The sequence below is a fragment of the Callithrix jacchus genome, chromosome 4 (assembly GCF_049354715.1).
Source record: "Callithrix jacchus isolate 240 chromosome 4, calJac240_pri, whole genome shotgun sequence".
In the NCBI taxonomy this organism is placed as follows: Eukaryota; Metazoa; Chordata; class Mammalia; order Primates; family Cebidae; genus Callithrix; species Callithrix jacchus.
Window position 1 is genome coordinate 75,919,070 of NC_133505.1, and position 21,589 is coordinate 75,940,658.

A 21,589-nucleotide genomic window follows, 5' to 3' on the forward strand; every position below is an offset into this window, starting at 1 on the left:
ACTGGAAATGGTGTTAGCCTGTTGCTCTTAAAGAAGGAAGTGTATAAATTGCTTTATAATAAGTCTGCTGCTCAGTTGTTACATTACATTAATCCATTCTTTTTTCTCTTAGCTTTTTTTGTATTTTCTTAAACAGTTGATTAAAATTTTAATTAACTTTTACTATTTCAGCTCCATTTTATTTTTCATTCTTCAAAGTTATAAGTAAAAACAAAAACTCATTTTTGCTTTTCTACTACTTTGGACAATGTTCCTCATGCTTCAGAGCATTTGTATTTCAGTAGTAACACTGACTAAAGATGAACTGTGAAAGAAATTTAATTATTTTCCATAACCAGTTTTAAACCAGGCTTTAAGGCTCAGCTTTGACCTTTTTTCTTTTTTTACAAAAATGGAAGATATTTTAGTATGATCTTACCTGACTACATTTTAAATTTTATATCCTAGTAAAATCCATTTTAAATCATATATTACGCAGTACCAAAATCTTTCATAAATTTCTAATTGAAATTTTTAAAAAGCAGTTCTTCTTTCTTGATGCATTGTTTTCCTTTATTATTAAGATGCCTCTAAGTGCTTCTATATCTCAAAAATATATGGAATTTTTTTCTTTCCTGTGCCTGTCAATTCTCATTACCTTCTTTCTGTTTTTTTCTTCTCCTGACTTTTCATCTGCACTCTACAGATTTCCTCCTCTGATGCTCCTCTTCAGCCTTTGGTGTCCTCTCCCTCTCTACAAGCTGCTGTTGACAAAAATAAATTGGAGGTATGGTAATGTTTTAACCAGCTACATTATGTAGTGTTAAATGGTAAATTAACTTCATTTTGTAGTGTGTCATTTGGGAACATCATAATAGTTGTTCATATTTTGAATGATTCCCTAGAACTAAAACAGCAATTTCCAGAATATTTTTTACACTACAGGTATGATTAAAGAACTTTAAATCTATATTTAATTTTAGAATGACTGATTTATTGGTGTCATAAATTGCTATATCTTAACAGTTAAGAAGCAATCAGTTTTTTGTTGTGCCCATTATTATTTTAAACTTATAGGAACTTAAAAAACAATGTTTTCTTTCTATGATTTTGTTGTTAAAACTTTAGCTTTAGCTAATTTACCATTAAATATTACATTTAACTTAAAGTTATTGTCAAGTTTCTTTTTTTAAGCAATACCATTGTACAAATAAAACATGTACATTATGGGATCATGAGTTCAGAATCGTCAATGACAACTGTTAGAATGCATTTCTGGTGGAAGTGATTAGGGTGCAGATACTACCACTATGTATTTTTAAAGTCATCCCTAAAAATATTTGACTCTTTACCTATTTCTTTTTGTTACACTGGCCTTAATAAATTAGTGTGAGGCATTCTTTCAGCTATCATTTTTTCCCGTAGACATGGAATAAAGATAAATGGTTTGCTAGATGTGTGATATACAAAGACAAGATACAGCTCCTGCCCTCCAGGAGCTTACAGTCTAAGGCAAGAAAACAGATAACTGTATAGCAGTTTACAATACAATATATTATGGACTGTAATTGAGGTATACTCAGTATACTGCAGTTAATACAGGAGGCATCATTTGGATACACCTTATGCTTTAAATAAGCATTAGATATAAGGAAGGATTAGGCAGCATTCCAAATAGAGAAACCAGCCTGTGAAAAAACATATGGGCAAAGTACATTCTTTGTGGAGTTGCAGTTAGAATGGCATGGCTGAAATACAAGTAGAATGGCAAAGCTCCTCTCTTTCTCATGAAGGAGTTTGATTCTGAAGGCCTAGGCACTTTAATGATGAGTTGTAAGCATTAGTGAGTGGGTACGGTGTGACAGGATCCGATTTTTATGTTGTAACACTGCTTTACAGGCTCCATGGGGAGTGAATTTTGTGGTGATAGGTGAGGAAAAGACTTGAGAACCTAATATTCTAATCCAGGAATAAAAGGAGGGGAACATGCTCCAAAGTAGGAAGAGAGGGAATGAAAAAGAGTATTATTCTGAGAGATCTTAAGAAGGTATAGTCCATGGAGTTTAGTAATTGATGTCTTATGGAGGTGCTTTAGAAAGTCTTGTGACTTTCACTTTTTATCTTGAGCATCTTAGTAGATGATGGTGCCAATTAGTGAGATAAGGAAACAAGCTGAAAAGAAAGAACAGGTTTGAGCAGAAAAGGAAAGAGGTGAATTAAAAGTTGGACGTGTTACGTATGAGGTCACTGTGGAACATTGAGGTATTTAGTAGGTGGTTGGATATACAGGTCTAGGCATCAGGGAGAGGAGGCGGTGGGGGAGAGAGAGAGAGAGAGAGAGAGAATGCTTAAAAATTTTGGCAACTATGTCTTTATTTATTTATTTGTTTATTTATTTATTTATTTTTGAGACAGAGTTTCGCTCTTGTTGCCCAGGTTGGAGTGCAGTAGTGTGATCTTGGCTCACTGCAACCTCTGCCTCCCAGGTTCAAGCTATCCTCCTGCCTCAGCCTACTGACAGCTGGGATTACAGGCATGCACCACCACACCCAGCTAATTTTGTGTTTTTAGTAGAGATGAGGCTTCTCCATGTTGGTCAGGCTAGTCTTGAACTCCCAACCTCAGGTGATCCGCCCACCTTGGCTTCCCAAAGTGTTGTGATTACAGGCGTGAGCCACTGTGCCCAGCCCTCTGTCTTTATTTAAGTCACTCAAATATAATTTGATTATAATGAATCCCAGTATGTACTTTCCTCCATCTTATTGGACTTGAATGTTTAACCAGTTTTCTTGCACAGGAGGTCAGCCATTTCACTATGTCACTTGTGCATATATCTACCAGGTGTCAAGAGCTACTGTTTTAAAATACAAAAGACTGTAATATTTTGTTCTTGCTGAGAAAATAGTTTAAAACAACTTAGGTTTTCACAGTACTCTTTGATCTTTCAGCAGCTTTTGATTCTATGGAGGGCAGTCATCTGTGGGTCAAACTGCATGATGAGTTTAGAGCCCGTGCTGTTAATATTACTTCAAAGCCTGTATCCTGATACTACTGCCAGAATCAGAGTAGGTAACAGCTGTATTTTTACAGCTAAATTCCAGTGTTAAAGAGTATCAAGTCATGTTCTCCCTCTGGCAACTGTAGCTGGTGAATTTGATTTGTTTTTATATATTTCATATGTGCGCACCAGTCATGGTGATTAGGATGTTAAACTTCTTTTCTACTCATGCAATGGCACTCTTTAAATAACTGTCTTTGCCTGTGCTGACTGCTTTAACAATATACTATAGATTGAGAAGCTTATAAACAACAAAAATTTATTTCTCATAGTTCTGGAGACTGGAAAGACCAAGATCAAGTCTCCAGCAGGTTTCATATCTTGTGAAGGGCCCACTTTCTGGTTCATAAAATGGTATATCTTTGTGCCCTCATATAGTGGGAAAGGGCAGGAAATTCTAGGGCCTTTTTTTTTTTCATCAGGGTGTGAATCCTATTCATGAAGGTTTCATCCTTATGACCTAATCACCTCTCAAAGGCCCAGCCTCCTAATGCAATCACATTGGGGATTAGATTTTTACATATTAATTTTGGGGTGGACACAAACATTCAGATCATAGCAGTAACTAATAGTTCTGAGAGTTTAGAAAGCAACTCATTCTCAACATATTTTTCTTCATGTTTTTGAAATGAAGTTTTGTTCTCCAGCCCAGGCTGGAGAGCAATGGCCATGGTCTAGGCTCACTACAACCTCTGCCTCACTTGTTCAAGTGATTCTCCTGCTTCAGCCTCCCAAGTAGTTGAGATTACAGGCACCCGCCACCACACCTGGCTAATTTTTATATTTTTAGTAGAGACAGGGATTCACCATGTTGCTCATGCTGGTCTTGAACTTCTGACCTCAGGTGATCTGCCTGTCTTAGCTTCCCCAAGTGCCTGGATTACAGGTATGAGCCACTATGCCCGACCTCATTCTCAGTATACTAATGAGAATGTTCTATCACATTGCTTTCTGCACCAAAGTTTACTAAAAATATAAGAAAATATTTTGGCCGGGCACAATGGCTCACGCCTGCAATCCCAGCACTTTGGGAGGCCGAGACAGGCGGATCACGAGGTCAAGCGATTGAGACAATCCTGCCCAACATAGTGAAACCTCATCTCTACTAAAAATACAAAAAAAGTTAGCTGGGTGTGGTGGCACATGCCTGTAGTCCTACCTACTCTGGAGGCTGAGGCAGGTGAATTGCTTGAACCTAGGAGGCGGAGGTTGCAGTGAGCTGAGACTGCGCCACTGCACTCCAACCTGGCGCCTCTTGACAGAGCAAGACTCTGTCTCAAAAAAATTTCTTTTTATAATATGTGTAAGATTTTTGCACATCTTATTTATTCTTTACATATAAAATGGGGATAGTATTACTACCTAAAGTTTTGAGGATTAAAAGAGCCAAAGTAGTGCCTGGCACATAGTAAGAGTTCATAAAGTATTAGCTGTTACTGCAAGAAATAATAACAGCAATAATAAATAGCAAAGTTCTACTGGACCACAGTGAGTAGTGAAACTTGAAAGTTGGGCTCCATAGTCCCTCAGTCCTACCACTAGCTTTGATTAACTGTTGCTTTGGGCATTACTTCTTAAGATTTTGTTTCTTCATTTGTAAGATGACAGTAGGTAAAGTTTTTATTTCAGATAGTTGTTGCAAAGATTGGATTAGACAATCTGGTACTTATCACCTGGCCCACAGAAAGCACTTAATAAGTGCTTGTCGTGTTTTGGAATAGGTAATGTTTCCAGTTATCCTTAAAGGGTTACATCTTCCTTATTTCCAGTATAAAGCCCAGGCACTTGAGTAGATATGAAGATCTTTTTGGAGAAATGTTTCAACCTTTTAGATGGTTTTCTATCTGTGCTAGACTGTGTTAATATACTTAATTTTCAAGGGAAAATGTCACTTTTGACATATGCTCATCTGGTAACTAAAGCATATAGATTACTCTTCAGGTTTTAGCACAAGTTCAGCTTTATGTTGACTTTTATCCTGTTTCTGAAAAGCATTATTGAAACATAATTTTAGAGAATCCTAGTCTAGGGGGCCTCAGATATAAACAGTCCAGATTCTGGAAATTCTACCCATATATTCTTCTTTTGTTGCAAAGCAATATACTAACAGTTAGTTAGCTTTGTCCTCTACTTTCACTAGTTGGTGAATTACTATTACAACACCCATTGCCTTTTATTAATGGCTAATAAAAGGTTAAAAAGAGAAATGCTTTAGAATTTCCCTGTTCTTAAAATTGCAGTTGAAGACATTGCTTATTCATGCCCCAAATGTGAAGATCTTTGCTATGAATTTCTTTTAAAATTTTGAACTAAGATGAAAGGTTGTCCTTTCCTTTTTGGGATGGAGTTTATCGCCCAGGCTGGAGTGCAGTGGTATGATCTTCGCTTATTGCAACCTCTGCCTCCTGGTTCAAGTGATTCTCCTGCCTCAGCTTCCTGAGTAACTGGGATGACAGGCACATGCCATCATGCCTGACTAATTTTTGTATTTTTAGTAGAGAGGGGTTTCACCACGTTGGCCAGGATGGTCTCAATCTTCTAACCTTGTCATCCACCCCTCTCAGCTTCCCAAAGTGCTGGGATTACAGGCATGAGCCACCACACCCGGCCTCCTTTCCTCTTTTTAAAATCACACAGCAAACACTAAAATTATCATATTTGTTATATTTGTGTAGTGCTTTATAGTTTGCAGAGTTGCTTTCTAGATTCTTAGTGCCTTTGGTTTTTTTAGTACTGAAATGTTCATTAACTAGATATATATATATAGTATATAGTTATATAATTTAACTATATAACTGTATATATAAATTATATAATTATATATATAGTTAAATTAATACTTACATTGTATAATGAATATTGAAACTGAATGTTATTAGCACTTTGAAAGCTCCCATGTGACTCTTTTACTAAATAACCTCATCCCTTCACCTTAAAGGTAATTAACATCCTGATTTTTATCATCATCATCATCATCATCATCATCATCACTTTTTTGCATTTTAAAGTAGTTTTATACTAGTGTGTACACTCTCAAACATCATATATTTGCCTGTTTTTGAACTTTATATGAGTAGTTGCAGAACCCTTTCAACTTTTATTATTTCTCTCACATTTTGATCTAGGAATTGCCAGTATTATCTTTCCTGATTTACAAATGGCATATTTACTCTGACAGCAGTTGCATCAGACACCCATTTTAAAGGTATAGGTACAAATACAGCCTTTAGGTATTTTGACTAAGTTCTGCGTGTTTATCATGCTGCCTTCCTGGTTCTTCAGTTTATCTTTTCTTTTTTGCTGCCAAGAAACTAAGGTCCGGGTTAATGTTTGGTTGCAGTGACTTTCAGTTCTCAGTTCCTAGTCATCTCTTTCTTCTAGATGCCTGATGAATGCTCTTTGTTTAATCTCTTTTCATTTTCGTCTTTTGGCCCTTAAGATTTATTGTTGATACTTTTAATCCTTAAATTTTTAACATTATATCTAATCTTTATTGGAAAGGCAAATTGTGAATATCATAATGTCATTTATACTTTACCTCTACTGCCTTACACTAGTCAGTTGGATGTGGTACCCAAGCACTATTTTGAACATTTTTTTTTCTCAAGAAAATTACTGTATTTGTCCTTTTTTAAAATCCAAAAACTGTGATGATGGACTGAAGGTATCTTGTGATTAAAAAAACTGATTTTATAGTCTTCCCCTTATATTTACCTATGATAATTTATCTTTTTGTAATAAGGAAGTGTGTTCTGTCACTTACTTCACTTTTTTTTCTCATTCAAAATTCAACTTAATGATTGCTGTAAGGAAGCCTAACCTAATTAAGGATATAGTGAGAATTTATTGAATGGGGAGCTCATTTATTTAAAAAAAAAAAAAAGCAAAAGAAACTGTAATATTTCAAAGAAGTTCTAATTTGTCTTACCTCTGTCTTAATTTTTTAACAGATATTCTTTAGTGTCATCAACATATAACCTCAACGAGAATAAGAATTTGCTGTTTACTTATATTTCAGTAGCGCCTAGATATTGTAATTACTGAACATTTCTACCCTTCTCAAATGATGACTCATACTAATAAAAACGAGCCAAAAGTTGCCTTTTTTTTTTTTTTTTTAAAGTAAACTTATCAAAACTCTGGGCTATGTTTTAGAAAGAAAAGGAAAAAAAAAAGGAAGAGAAAAAGAGAGAAAAGGAGCCAGAAAAGCCGGCAAAACCACTTACAACTGAAAAGGTAAAATTCTTTTATTTAAAAAAAAAATAGGATTATCATTTTATTTGTATACTTATATATTAGTGACTTTCTGGATATTTACAATATGTAAATAATTGTTCTTTTCAACAACAATTGTTGAGTGAGTACTGTGTGCTCAGTATGTCCTTCTAGCTTTTCGTAGATTGTTTGTAATCAGTTATTTATATGTGTGGGTATAAACCATCTGAGAGTTCTTGGAGACAGGTATTCTCCTGTGAATGACATGAAGAATGGTGTTTTTAGCCTTCATACATAATCAGACATAAAAGACTTAGAAGTTTAGAGAGTGAAGAGAACATACCCGAAAGGGAATTCAGAAAAGACTCTGTGCTTAAGGTTAGCTTTTGAGTTACTTCTCAAAGAATAGGTGGGATTAAGGTGAAAGACAGGGGTGCATGTTTAAGAGAATAGCCTGAAAAGAAGGCATGAAAATTTTAAATAAAATATGTTTAGAAAAATAGTGAATTTAAAGAAAGATATTTGTTTATGTATAGAAAGTGGTGAAAAATAAGACCAGAGCAGTAAATTGAACTCAAATGGTAGATGGTTTATTCTTTCTTGGGAGGAAGGGCTGTGAGCAGCACTTTATATTCTAGAGCAGATGGTGCCCCTAATTCAGAAGGGTTTTTTGGAAGATTATTTTAGCAGTGGTTTGCATGATAAATGTGATTAGGTGAACTTGAGGTAGTGAGAACCTTGTACTTGTAAAGGGATTGGTTAAATAATTATGGTGGCTTGGCTTTGAATGCATTTCATCATAAGAACATGGAATCATACTAAGAGAATTGTCAGTAAAGGGAATATCCTTGATTTTAGTTGTTGAAGGTTTTAAAATCAACTTTATTGGGGCATCGATTGCATACTGCAAAGTGCATCCATTTAAGGTACATAATAGAAGTACTGTATATGAGAAAGAAGATCCATTCTACTGTTGAACATTTGGATTATATGCAGGTTTTAACTATTCTAAATAATGCTGCTTTGAAAAACTTTTGTGTATGCAATCTAAGCCTATATTTTTTTAAGGTGACTTAGGAGTGGAATTTCTGGGTCATGAAGTATGTGCATCTTGAACTTTACTGGATAATATCAAACTTTTTCTCAAAGTGTATACCAAAGGTACTCTTACCATCAAAGTACCATCACATTCTCTGCAACACATAGTGTTGTCAGAGATTTTAGCATTTGTAATACGGTGTAATGGAATGGAATCTCATTAAATTTTACTGTTCATTTCCTTGATTACAAAAAGAGGCTCAGTGCCTTTTCATGTCTTTTTTGCCTTCCTTTTTTCACTATAGCTTCATTTATTTTACATTTAAAAACTGAAAATAATACATGTGAAAATAAGACAGGCACGTGTTTTATAAAAAGTGAAACATTACATGGGGTGTGATGGTGCACATATGTAGTCCCCAGCTACTTGGGAGGCTGAGGTGGGAGGATTGCTTGAGCCCAGGAGTTTGAGGTTGTAGTGTGCTATGATCATACCCTGTAAATAGCCACTGTACTTCAGCATGGGTAATACAGCAAGACCCCTTTAAAAAAATACAAAAGGGAATGGAAAACAAAAATCTTCCTTTTCATAGTCCTCGTTAGGTATTTTGCCTGTTTTTCTGTTGGATTGCCTGCTTTTCCTCATTGATTTGTAGCTCCCTGTAAACATATATGTACATATAGGAAATACCAGTTTTTTTTCAGTTAAGCGTTTGCAAATACCTTATTTCTTTATTGTGGCTAGTTTTGTTGCTGTTTCTCTTTCTGGTTTGTGAATCTGTGATAGAAGGCATCCTTGTCTTATTCCTGACATCAAAGGGAAGGTGTTCAACTTCACCTATATATGTCACTTTTATTCTTCACAAAAACTACAAGATTTCGTAGTTGGGGGAGATTGGGGAGCTAAAATTCAGGGAAATATTTAATTTGCCTAGAGTCATGTAGTTCAGTTGGAGAATTCATTGAGTCTGGGTTAGAAAATAAGGGCTTTTATATTTTAAGGCAGCACACATTAAACTTTTATCTCATTATGTGTTTGAAAGAAGATGCTTGTTAGGGATTATTTATTCTAGAATCACTTTTTCAAGTCATTCATATTTCTATAAGTAATGAAAGCCATTAATATGGTTCTTGACACATAGTAATAGCCTAATGAGTGGTTACTTAATGAATTTTTGGGGAGTTGGAAGGAACCATATTTATTTAAATCCCTTATTTTATAAAAAAGTATATACTAAATTCCGTAAAGTCACTCAGAAGTGACTTGTTCAGTGTTAACAGTTGCTGACAGCTCAGGAATTTGAACCCAGGTCTTCTGGTTTCAAGCTGTGCGTCTGTGTGTGTGTGTGTGTGTGTTTCGATTTGGCATATATGTCTTCATGTTCCTTTCTTACTGCAATTTAAAGTGCTGTTGTACATTCTACATAATTTTATAATGAATTATCCAGGCTTCCCTCATCTCATGCTGTGTGTTTATGTATAATCTTATACTATGCTAACTAGGGAATTAATAGCTTTCATTGATTTGTTAGTTTCCAGTTAGCAACTTCTTCCTTCTGTAAACTTGCTTTCCTTGAGCAGTGCTACTACTTTTGTTTAAATTGTATTTTGTTTATACCTAAGTCTCATTGTGGTTTACATTTTTGTAGTGTTCCAGCATCTATTAATTAAGCTAGGCTTACTTTTTTTTTCCCAGGAGGAGAATGGTAAAACCTAAAAATGTAATGAATCAAGTGACTAATAAGGCACTGATATTTAAATAGATCTCTTTCTTTTATGCTTAAGACACCAGTAGAACATTGTGTATAAATTTTGTTTTTTCTAAAGTACTCTGTCATTCATTGGACATTTCTATTTAATTCACTTAGCTTAGATTTATGTACTAGGTTATCTCTCCAGTAATCAATAATCTATAAATATGTTTCTGTAGATAAGGAGTATTCTATTAAAGGAATGTTATATGGGTTCTTTTTCAGTTTAATCAGATTTTAATTTCTCCTGGAAGTTTCCAAGTTTTATAGATTTTCTCAAAGGTTTACATATCAAAGCATGGAACATGGAAAATAATTCTTTGCTGGGAAAAAAATGTTAAGCTTTTTTAAGGTGATTGTTATTCTTTTCTGGTTATAGTACTATTTATTACAACCTGTTACACATACAGGTGACACTTGAACAATGCTGGAGTTGGGTCCCTGACCCCCGCTGTCCAGTTGAAAATCCTCATATAACTTGATTCCTCAGAAACTTGACCACTAATAATAGCCTGTTGTTGACTGGAAGCCTTACAAATAACATAAACAGTCAATACGTATTTTGTATGTTATGTGTATTAGATACTGTATTCTTATAATAAAGTAAGCTAGAGAAAATAAAATCTTATTAAGAAAATCAGAAGGAAAAGAAAATATATTTAATATTCATTAAGTGGAAGTGGATCATCATAAAGGTTTTTATCCTCATTGTCTTCATTTTGAGTTGATTAAGGAGGAAAAAGAAGAGATGGTGCTGGTGTTCCTGTCCCAGATGTGGCAAAGATGGAAGAAAATAAACATAAAACTGGACCCACGCAGTTCAAACCCATGTCATTCAAGGATCAGCTGTACTTACTGTGTATTAAGTTCTGAAACTTCTGATTGTATGTTAAGAAATCTGTAATGTAGGAATCAGCAAACTTTTTTCTATGAAGAACCAGATAGTATTTTAAGCTATAGACCTTAAGGTGTCTTTCACAACTACTCTTTTCTTGTAGCATGAATGCAGTAAGTGAATGTGTTCCTTAAAAACTTTATTTTTAAAAACAGGCAGCCAGGTTTGTTGAAACACTTTCTTCCCTAACTCCTTACAATGAGAAATCGTTGCCATGGAAGAAGCAGGGTGAGATGTAGAGGCAGGCCAGAGCTCCTGATCCATCAGTCTCTTAACTGCCCAGAGGCTCCTTTTCTTTATTTATTAAATGACAAGGTTTGCCTCAATCTCTAGAGCTTCTTCTGCCAGTAAATAGCTTTGAATTTAGAATTGCTTATTTCACCTATTGAACATGGGGGCTTATTTCAAACCTCATCTGACAATATCCTTAAAGGTGGATTTCAGATATATACGGAGTTAGTTTTTATTCAGTGACTTTTACTCATTATTATTTCAAACTGGTTTCTCGCCCACCTTAGTTACTGCTCTCTTTAATCAGTTTTTTTTTTTTCTGTTAAAACACAGTCTAATTTAGGAGAAAATATGCCTATTTATTCCTAGTGCAGGCTATTTCTCTCTCTCTCTCTCTCTCTCTCTCTCTCTCTCTCTCTCTCTCTCTCTCTCTCTGTGTGTGTGTGTGTGTCTGTGTGTACATACTTACTGGTTTCTTGTATATATGCCTTGGTGGAGTATTCTTAGTTTAAAATAGATTGTTTTCATTGGCATGGAGTCCCTAAAGTATGTATTGTGATATTTTAAAATGTAAAATAGTTGCTCTTGTGCGGATATTTTCCCTTAGCTTCTTGAAGTTGTTAAAAGAGAAAATCAATTCACAAAGTCTATAAAAGGAGAATAAAAGTTCCAGGAAGGAAAGTGAAGAAGCAGTGATGCTATTAGAGAAGACCACTGCTTTTGATAATACATACTTACCAGCACCAATACATTTATCTCAAGATACAGCAAGTATTTGATTATTTAAGGAGAGAATGTAGATGAATAGTGATTTTAAAAATATTAGTTGGGAAAGAAGTGAAAACAACCATCCAACTTCCTCTTTGAACAAACCTTTTTTATTAATATAGTTAAAAAATACATTTGTACTTGATAAATATAAGTCAGCTAACCTATTAACATGAGCATAGGATACAATTGCAAATCTGTTGAACTTGAAATTTCAGTATGACCATGTAAAAGTAACCAGTTGTAAATCAGATAAGTTGTTCTTAGTAAATCATTAAAGTTACATTAAATTGCTCATTGCCAGATGCTAGATTGATAGGTTATGTTGTTTAGTAATCTGACAAATACGTTTATGCACCCCCCATGCTCTCAGTGTAATTTAGGATAAATAAACCTTTTGTATGATACGTGAATGCGTTTTAGAACAAGATATTTTCAATAAATAATAATTTTTTAAAAATCACAGAAACATATGGTGTAGGTGAGTAAGTGCAGCAGATGTCTCACAGAACATTTCTGTAAATAGTTTTGGAAAATTATTTATATTTTTCTCAAATCATTGCATTTCTACCTTAAAGCTCTATCTTGAAGATTAGTTTGATGATGAGTAAATAATAGAATCAGTATCAGTACATACTAGGGTTAGGAAGCATTTTGGTGTTGCTTCCCTGTTGCCCGTTTTATTACGGTGTAGATTGCTAGTTGTTTTTGATAACTCCCTATCTTTCTTTAGCTAGGAAGCATTAAAAAAATCTTTTCCCTCTGAAACAGAAAAGGTTACAATGGTACCCCTAAGTAAAAAGAAATAATCTGATTTGTTAGGTAAATGTATAGGGTTTCTTATTCTTTAACCAACAGATTGGTAAATGTATGTTTCCTCCAAGTGAATTTTGTTTCTTTTCTTTTTCTTGAGAGTATGATATTTCTGTGGTACTCAGGCTTGCGTAGAACTCCTGAGCTCAAAGGATCCTACTATCTCAGCCTTTTGAGCCTGACTAACTGGGACTATAGGCGTATACCAGTGTATCTGGCTGTCCTAGTAAGTTTTTGATAGTCTTTTTCTTCTACTTTCCCATAATATTCAAACTGTATATATTTGTAAGAAAACGCAAATTACATGTAAGCAAGAAGGAAAAATTAATGTTACCACTTAGAAAAAATTATCACTAATGCCTTGAAGTTCATCCTTCCTGTTTCCCATGGAAATATATATATTCACATAAGATCATATTATACATATTATTTTGTAACTTACTCTGTCCCTTTGTCATTTGACAATATCTTGACTTCCTTTTTTTTTTAGATACAAGGTCTCACTATTTCATTCAGGCTGGAGTACAGTGGTGTTCATTGTACAGTTCATTGTAACCTCAAACTGGGCCCAAGGGAATTCTCCCTTAGCCTTCCAAGTATCTAGGACTACAGGAGCATGCCATCGTGGCTGGCTAATTTTTTAAAAAGTTTCTTAGAGATGAGGTCTCATTGTGTTGACCAGGCCAGTCTTCAACTCCCGGCCTGAAGTCAGGCATAAGCCACTGCGCCTGGCTGCCCTTTTCTTATTGATACACATACTATGCCTTTCTATCTTTACTAACATTCCATCAAATGGATGTAGCATAATTTATCTTCCACTGAGCACATAATTTATCTTCCACTGTCCTCTCTTTGGGATAATGAAAATCTGTCAGTATAATCTGTGTACAACTGACTAGTAACTTCTTACTATCAGTTTTTAAAACTGGAGTTGCTGAGGCAAAGGATATAGGCTTTTAAAAGTCTTGAAAAATATTAACGAACCGCTACAAGATACAGGTAGAAGAACCTATACTTGATTACAATACTTTAATTTGATTCTCAACTTCGTTGTTTACTAGATATCTAACTACTCTGTGCCTCTGTTTCCTTATATATAAATAAATCCTTTCGGACATTTCTGAGTTCCTACTACATGCCAAGTGGTATTTTTGGAATTAGGGATAGAGTGGCCAGGAGGTTGGTTTGTTTCTTGTAGGATGTTCAGCAGCATCTTACCAGCCCCAACAGTAAGAAACGCCTTAAGCAGCATTGTTAAATGCCCCCTGGGAAGCATAATCACTTCTCACTTGAGAATTGTTGATTCAAAATCTAGATCAATGAAAGTGGGTCTCAGTAGAAGAAAGAAAACCTGCCTGTTTTGTAATCCATAGGAGGGCACTGGTGATATCAGTCAAGGCTTCCTTTGAATATAGTTGTCATTGAGTACCCATGGGGGATTGGTTCCAGGACCCCATCCCCGCCCGACATACACACACAGATACCAAAATCTGTGGATATTCAAGTCCCTTATTTAAAATGGCATACGATTTGCATATAATTTATTGCACTTCCTCACATGTAGTTTAAATCATCTCTAGATTACTTATAATACCGAATACAGTGCCTGCAGATCCCTTTATTCTTGTGGATTCAGTGTAGTACTCTGTCACGGAAAATTCAAGTTTTGTTTTTGGAACTTGTGGAACCCAAGGAAATGGAGCGTCAGCTGTATATAGCAGTCCCTGTCATATCTGCAGAGAATTATGTCCCAAGATGTAGCCAGTGAAACCTTGGGTCGTACCAAATCCTGTATATACTATCATTTTTCATCTGATAAGTGAGATGCCTACTAAGTGACTAACAGGTGGATCGTGAATAAAGCATGGATGTGCTTGACAAAGGGATGATTAACATCACTGGGACAGTATTTTATCATGTTATTCAGACTGTGCGTAATTTAAAACTTATGAATTGCTAATTTTTGGAATTTCCCATTTAATATTTTCTGACCATGATTGCAGGTAACTGAAGACACTGAAAGCAAAACATTAGTTAAGAGGGACTCCTGTAGACACAAGATCTTTTTCTCAGGTTTTACTCAGCTGCCAGAAGGAAATAATGTAGTTATGCATATGAAAAAAAGTTTGTAATACCATTAGGTGGAAAGTAAAATATAGGATCCTGATTCAGAAATTAGCATTTTATTAATTTTAAGTTATCCAAAGTCAGATTTATCTTTTAAAATCACACATCTTTTTTTTTTTTGAGATGGAATCTCCCTCTGTCGTTCAGGCTGGAGTGCAGGTGGCTTAGTTTTGGCTCACTGCAGCCTCCTCCTCCCAGGTTCAAGTGATTCTCCTGCCTCAGCCTCCTGAGTAGCTAGGATTACAGGTGTGTGCCACCACACCTGGCTAATTTTTGTATTTTTAATAGAGATGGGATTTCACCATGTTGGTCAGGCTGGTCTTGTGATCTGACCTTGTGATCTGCCCACCTTGCCCTCCCAAAGTGCTTGACTTACAGGCATGAGCCACCTTGCCCAGTCCTGAAATCACATATCTTTTTATCTAATACCTGTTTGATTAGAATTATCTGCATTTTGGAGGAAGAAAACAGAACAGAATGTTAGGCTAAAAACTTGATTAGACATGTAGTCTTGAGTCACAGAAAGCATTAGCCTGTAGCCATACACTTGGTTATTCTTCATCTTCTGCCATATTACTTTTGTGGTACTTAAAATAATTTTTCTAGAGTACTGCATTTCTTTGAAAGTATTGCAGTGCCAGAAAAACTGGAGACAGAAAAGAAATGTTTTAATTTCTTCAAAACTTAGTAGAAACCTGAACACTGGGAGAAATTGCAAGCTAAAATACTAAAAGATAACTAAATCAGTTGCTTACAGAATAAATTTTAATAAAGCCTAACCCTTTCAGAGTCTGATCATTACTTATGTTTTCACATTTCTTTTCAGGTTATACTTATGAAACCTATGAAGTTTCAGGGAAACAGAATAAAGATGGTCTTCTGAACATGCTATTCTTACTCTTGTCCCAGTAGCTCTGATTTAGTTCTACACCCATACCCCCACTGTGTCTCTTCTTTCTACATAACAAGATCTACATCTCCTCCTAAATCTTTATCATTGTGACAATTATGTTCAGCCTTATTTCTTTTTGTTGCAGTTTTCCCTTATTATAAAAACTGTGGAAAACATAGGAAAAGGTAGAAAGGAAAATCACCTGACATCTTACTGTCTGGAGTCTCGCCACTTCTAACATTTTAGTTGTTTCTAGTTCTCTTTCGGTAATGTAGATAGTACTGGTTTTGTATTTTTTATTTTATTCTCCCCCAATTTAATATTGAATTACAAACATTTATTTACCTTTAATGATAATGGGTTGTATTGGCCTATTGTACTTTAGGAGTGGGGAATGTCACAGGCTTCTGGAGAGTACCCAGCAAAGGTCTGCTTCTTCAACTGAATAAATATTACCTACCAGTTAACAAAGGGGAATAAGGATATTTTTTCTTCCCATTTATTATGCCATCCTTACAAGTGAGAACAGCAATGAACTGAAAGTAAAATAGGCCTAAGTTATACAAGTGTATTTGCATAATATATTTGTTTAAATGAATAAATCTAATTATTTTAGAGGCTTCTCTTCACCAACCACTTACATACTGTGTAATAAACTACTTAGAGTAATTAAATGTTTAATATTATGTTTTTTATAATTATACAAAATTTTTAAATATTAAGATTCGATAAATCATTTTTTACCTTCTCTTCCCCTATTCCCTTCCTCTCATCCACCCTCACAGAAGAACATATATATTGAGCCTTATACTTTTGGTGTTCTAGATATCTTAATATATTCTTCCTTTCGTAATATTTGTCTTTTAAAATTAAAAAAAATTTTTTTACACGCACAACATTTTTTTTTATTGCATTTTAGGTTTTGGGGTACATGTGAAGAACATGCAAGATTGTTGCATAGGTACACACGTGGCAGTGTGATTTGCTGCCTTCCTCCCCTTCACCTATATCTGGCATTTCTCCCCATGCTATCTCTCTCCAACTCCGCACCCTCCGCTGTCCCTCCCCTATTCCCCCCAACAGACCCCAGTGTGTAGTGCTCCCCTCCCTGTGTCCATGTGTTCTCATTGTTCAACACCCACCTATGAGTGAGAACATGCGGTATTTTATTTTCTGTTCTTGTGTCAGTTTGCTGACAGTGATGTTCTCCAGGTTCATCCATGTCCCTACAAACGACATGAACTCATCATTTTTGATTGCCGCATAATATTCCATGGTGTGTAAGTGCCACATTTTCCCTGTCTAGTCTATGATCGATGGGCATTTGGGTTGGTTCCAGGTCTTGGCTATTGCAAACAGTGCTGCAATGAAATTTCATGTGCATGTGTCCTTATAGTAGAACTATTTATAATCCTTTGGATGTATACCCAGTAATGGGATTGCTGAGTCAAATGGAATTTCTATTTCTAGGTCCTTGAGGAATTGCCACACTGTCTTCCACAATGGTTGAACTAATTTACACTCCCACTAGCAGTATAAAAGTATTCCTATTTCTCCACATCCTCTCCAGCATCTGTTGTCTCCAGATTTTTTAATGATGGCCATTCTAACTGGCGTGAGATGGTATCTCAATGTAGTTTTAATTTGCATTTCTCTAATAACCAGTGATGATGAGCATTTTTTCATATGTTTGTTGGCCTCATGTATGTCTTCTTTTGTAAAGTGTCTGTTCATATCCTTTGCCCACTTTTGAATGGGCTTGTTTTTTTCATGTAAATCTGTTTTAGTTCTTTGTAAATTCTGGATATCAGCTCTTTGTCAGATGGGTAAACTGCAAAAATTTTTTCCCATTCTCTTGGTCGCCGATTGACTCTAATGACTGTTTCTTTTGCCGACATGCACAGCATTTCTAAGAAAAATTTAAAAATCTGTTAAACAATACACATAAAAGGTTAAGATGGTACATTTTATGCTATGTGTGTTTTAGCACAATAAAAAATAGATACATTTCTAAAAAGACACTGTGTAGACATACACACTTTTTCTCATAATCTAATTTTAATGAATTGAAAAATCATTTTTTTCTGTTTAATTCTTAATTGATCTGGTAGAATTTGACAGAAGGAAATGCTAAAATTAAACCTGAAAATAAAAAAATGTGCAGCAATGAAAAGAGGACATGTTTCTCCACTGATATGGGAGGTATCCATATTCTATTTTTAAAAACGATTGCACCTATTTTTATAGTAAAGCATCTCCTGGCCTTGAGAGTTTCTAGTCTTCCTAGTTTGCTGCGTGCCAAAAGATGGCCGCTCTGTCATTTAGAGTTGCCTCTTTCCTAAGTTTATGGCCTACTTTCAGCCTGGACCCATTATTAACCCATCATTTGACATTTTTAGTTGTGGATCTGTAGAAATAGAGACTCTCTGTTTTGATAGCAATGATAATTGAGGTATTTCATCCCAAGTATCAACTATGGCTTTTATGTATGGATTTTGAATATCAGTCTCATCACTTCATAGTTACCTGATACGAACATCCTTAGATTCTGATGAGAACATTGATAGCAATAGATATAATAATCTTACAGAGACTACTATGCAGCCCTTGTTTTTTTCCCTGTCCCAATGCTCTCAAGACCTTTCATCATATTTGTGATTTATGGTCATTGCATTGCATCTAACAAGTCCCCCCAGTTCCATCTCTCCCATTGAGATTTCTAATAGGTAGATATTGGTGACAGGACCCTTTCCCAGAAGTGGTAGTTATTAAACTATATTAGAAAACTGCCACTCCTGGTTATTCTGAGTCAGCAGATCGGGGTTGGGCCTGATAAGTTTGTATGCATAACACACAGACTCTGAGGGAGATGAAATATAGCAATTATATATATATATACACACACACACACACATCATTTTCTCTATTTAACTACTAACCCTGTTCAAGCCACACATTATTATCCTACTGAATAGATACTAGTTCGTTGTCTGTATGTTTTCTCATCACACCTTAGGACATTTATTGCTTTTGTATTTAAGACTAAATTTCTGGAACCGATTGCTAGAAGAAAAAGCAATCTTTTCATAGTTGATTTAAAAACATCTAAGGAAAGATCAATTTGAGGTTGTCTGATTCTTCTGATCTTTGGAATGTTTAAAAGTGGTTTGTATAATCATAGCTTCTTGCAGTGATAAAAATGAAGTATAGGACTTCCTTTCTTTTCTGTAAGCTCTTATCCATTGCTTTCAAAAAAGTGGGACTCTTCTCTTCATCCTCAGCTGTGGATTAAGGTCTTCACCTTCATTAATAAGTCCCTTTTAAATGACAAATAGTCCAGGACTTATTGAGAGTGTTCTTTGCTTTGAAAAAAAAAAAAAAAAGCTTGTTTTTATTGTTATCCCCTTTGTAATTGTACTTCTCAGTTCCCAAAGATGTTCATAGAGTTTAGGTCCTCTTTACCCCCATCTCTTTGTTGATTTTAAAGAGGGGTCAAAAAATGAATTTAATGTTTATTTTCTACAGCCAGGCTGTTTTGAGTTCCCTGAAAACCAGGTAGAAGCCAGACAAGATCTGTAAGGGAGTAAAGGGCTACCTACCCTTCAAGCCCATTTCCAAAGACTAAGGATTGAGAATTTTAGAAATTGAGAATTGTCTTCGAAACAAAAGCAAATCAAAAGCAGATGGTGGATTTGAAATTAGAACTCTGTTTCACTAGATGAAAAAGTATATCTCCAGACTAAAATAGCCAACACTGACCTTGTTAGATTTGTGATTTGCTGCTTAAGAATAATCAGCATCAGATATTTCTTTCCATTCCCACTTCCCACTTCTCCATTATTTTCACTTTCTCTCTCTCTCTCTCTCTTTTTGAGACAAAGTCTCACCCTGTTGCCAAGCTGGAGTGCGGTGGCACGATCTTGGCTCTCTGCAACCTCTGCCTTTCAGGTTCAAGCGATTCTCCTGCCTCAGCCTCTTTAGTAGCTGGGATTACAGGCTTGTGCCACATGCCCAGCTAATTTTGTAGTTTTAGAAGAGATGGGGTTTCACCATGTTGGCCAGGATGGTCTTGATCTCTTGACCTCGTCATTTCTTCTTTCTAAATTCTACTTTTAAATATTCAAGTAATTTTAGAATTGCTGTAGTGCATCAAATATTCTTTATAGGGAAAGCCTAACTTTGGGAGGCTAAGGTAGAGGGATTATCTGAGGTCAGGAGTTCAAGACGAGCCTGGCCCACATGGTAAAACACCATCTCTAATAAAAAAACACGAAAAAAGTTAGTCAGGCATGGTGGTGGGTGCCTGTAATTTCACCTACTCTGTAGGCTGAGGGAGGAGAATCGCACGAACACAGGAGACAGAGGTTGCAGTGAGCCGAGATCACGCCATTGCACTCCAACCTGGGTGAGGAGCAAAATTCCATCTTAAAAAAAAAGAAAAAACAAGCCTATTTCTGTGGTTTTCATATTAGACTCTTTTGCGACGTATAAATGTATTTTTAAGCAAAACAGAATAGAGAAGGTTATAATGGGAATTTCTTTTAGGAATTGCTATCCAGGAGGTATTCTTGGCCTTGAGGCAGGATGTTGAAATGGAGAGGTTTCTTTATTAAAACTGCTTGCCAGAGGGGAAGGCACAAAAAACAAACAAACAAAAACAGACAAACCCACCTGCTTTCCCTAGTGCTCTCTCTCTTCTTTCCTGGCTTTCTATTCCTCTTTTTTTCAGAAGAGAAAGTGGAGCTGGGCTGGGGGATGCTAAATTTGTGGTAATGGAAGACTGTTCCTGTGGAGTCTAAAGTTTGATTTCTGTATCCTTTTCCTTAGTAAATACCATTCTAGGTAGCACTTGAAGTTCCTGTTAGGATTTCTTCCTCTCCCCACCCCATTTTCTCATGATGTCTTGTTTTTTAAAGAGAAAATTAAGAGGATTATTAAAAATTTTGAATCACTATTTAGATTTATATCAACAAGGTAAGTTTTTCTGTTTTTGGGTTTCATTTAAATGTAATCATACCATGAAACTCTTCCTCTGTATAGATTCTTTTGCTGACTATTGTGTCTGTGAGATTCATTCATGTCATTCATTGCATTCTCATTTTTATTGCTGAACATTCTTCTGTTGTTTACATATGCCGTGCTTTATTTTGTTATTCTGCAGTTAGTGGACATTCGAGTAGTTTCTGGTTTAGGGCTTCAATGAATAAAGCTACTATAAACATTCTTGTAAATATAAGGTATTGCCATGAAGAAAAATATCCTAGTGAGTATGGAAGCCAATATTTTTCTTATTCAGTGCTTATAAAGGATCCAGAATGTCCTGGCAGTTGAGAGGTTATCTTTAAATGAGTAAATTTAATTAGCCTGAAACAATGTTGACTTCTACATGAAAAAAGCTCTTTCATGCAAGATGGTTTGCTCTGTTCTTACTGTTTCATTTTACCTAGTTTTAAAAAGAAAGAATTGAGTATCTAAAATAAGAATTATTACCTAACAGAAAGCAATAGCAAGATGATAATAACTTTACTTTGTTAGTTAAATAACCATATACTACAATGACCACAAGCCTAAAAGAAGAAAGCAGCCAAAGTTGTAATAGCTTTTTAACACTTGCTTATTATTAAAGTAACTGTGATGATAAAGAATGTGTAGGTTGTAGCAGAAAACCATATTTTAAGTTCTATTATAGGCTTGTAGTAAATTAAGAACATTTTTTTCTTCATGGAATTTCTAAAATGTTTTTGCAATCATTTGAAGCTTTATTGCAAGTGAGGCAATAAAAAGGGAAGAAATCCAATTACTTTATGTGCAAAGCTTTCATT

At 35.3% G+C, this 21,589-nt stretch overlaps 1 protein-coding gene across 8 annotated transcripts in view; it reads left to right on the plus strand.

Moving 5' to 3' along the window:
* The window catches only part of SMAP1 (small ArfGAP 1), a 218,758-nt gene that overhangs the window by 162,257 nt on the left and 34,912 nt on the right, over nt 1-21,589 (plus strand). For 4 of the 8 annotated variants that reach the window (XM_002746707.7, XM_054254157.2, XM_054254156.2 and 1 more), the window contains 2 exons: nt 686-766; nt 7,193-7,273. The exons of 1 other annotated variant lie outside the window; for it this stretch is intronic. In XM_002746707.7, the coding sequence (XP_002746753.1) occupies nt 686-766; nt 7,193-7,273 (162 nt within the window). The remainder of the gene's footprint in view (nt 1-685; nt 767-7,192; nt 7,274-21,589) is intronic. 3 more of the 8 variants (XM_008994650.5, XM_017971212.4, XM_035296054.3) reach the window with 2 other exon arrangements.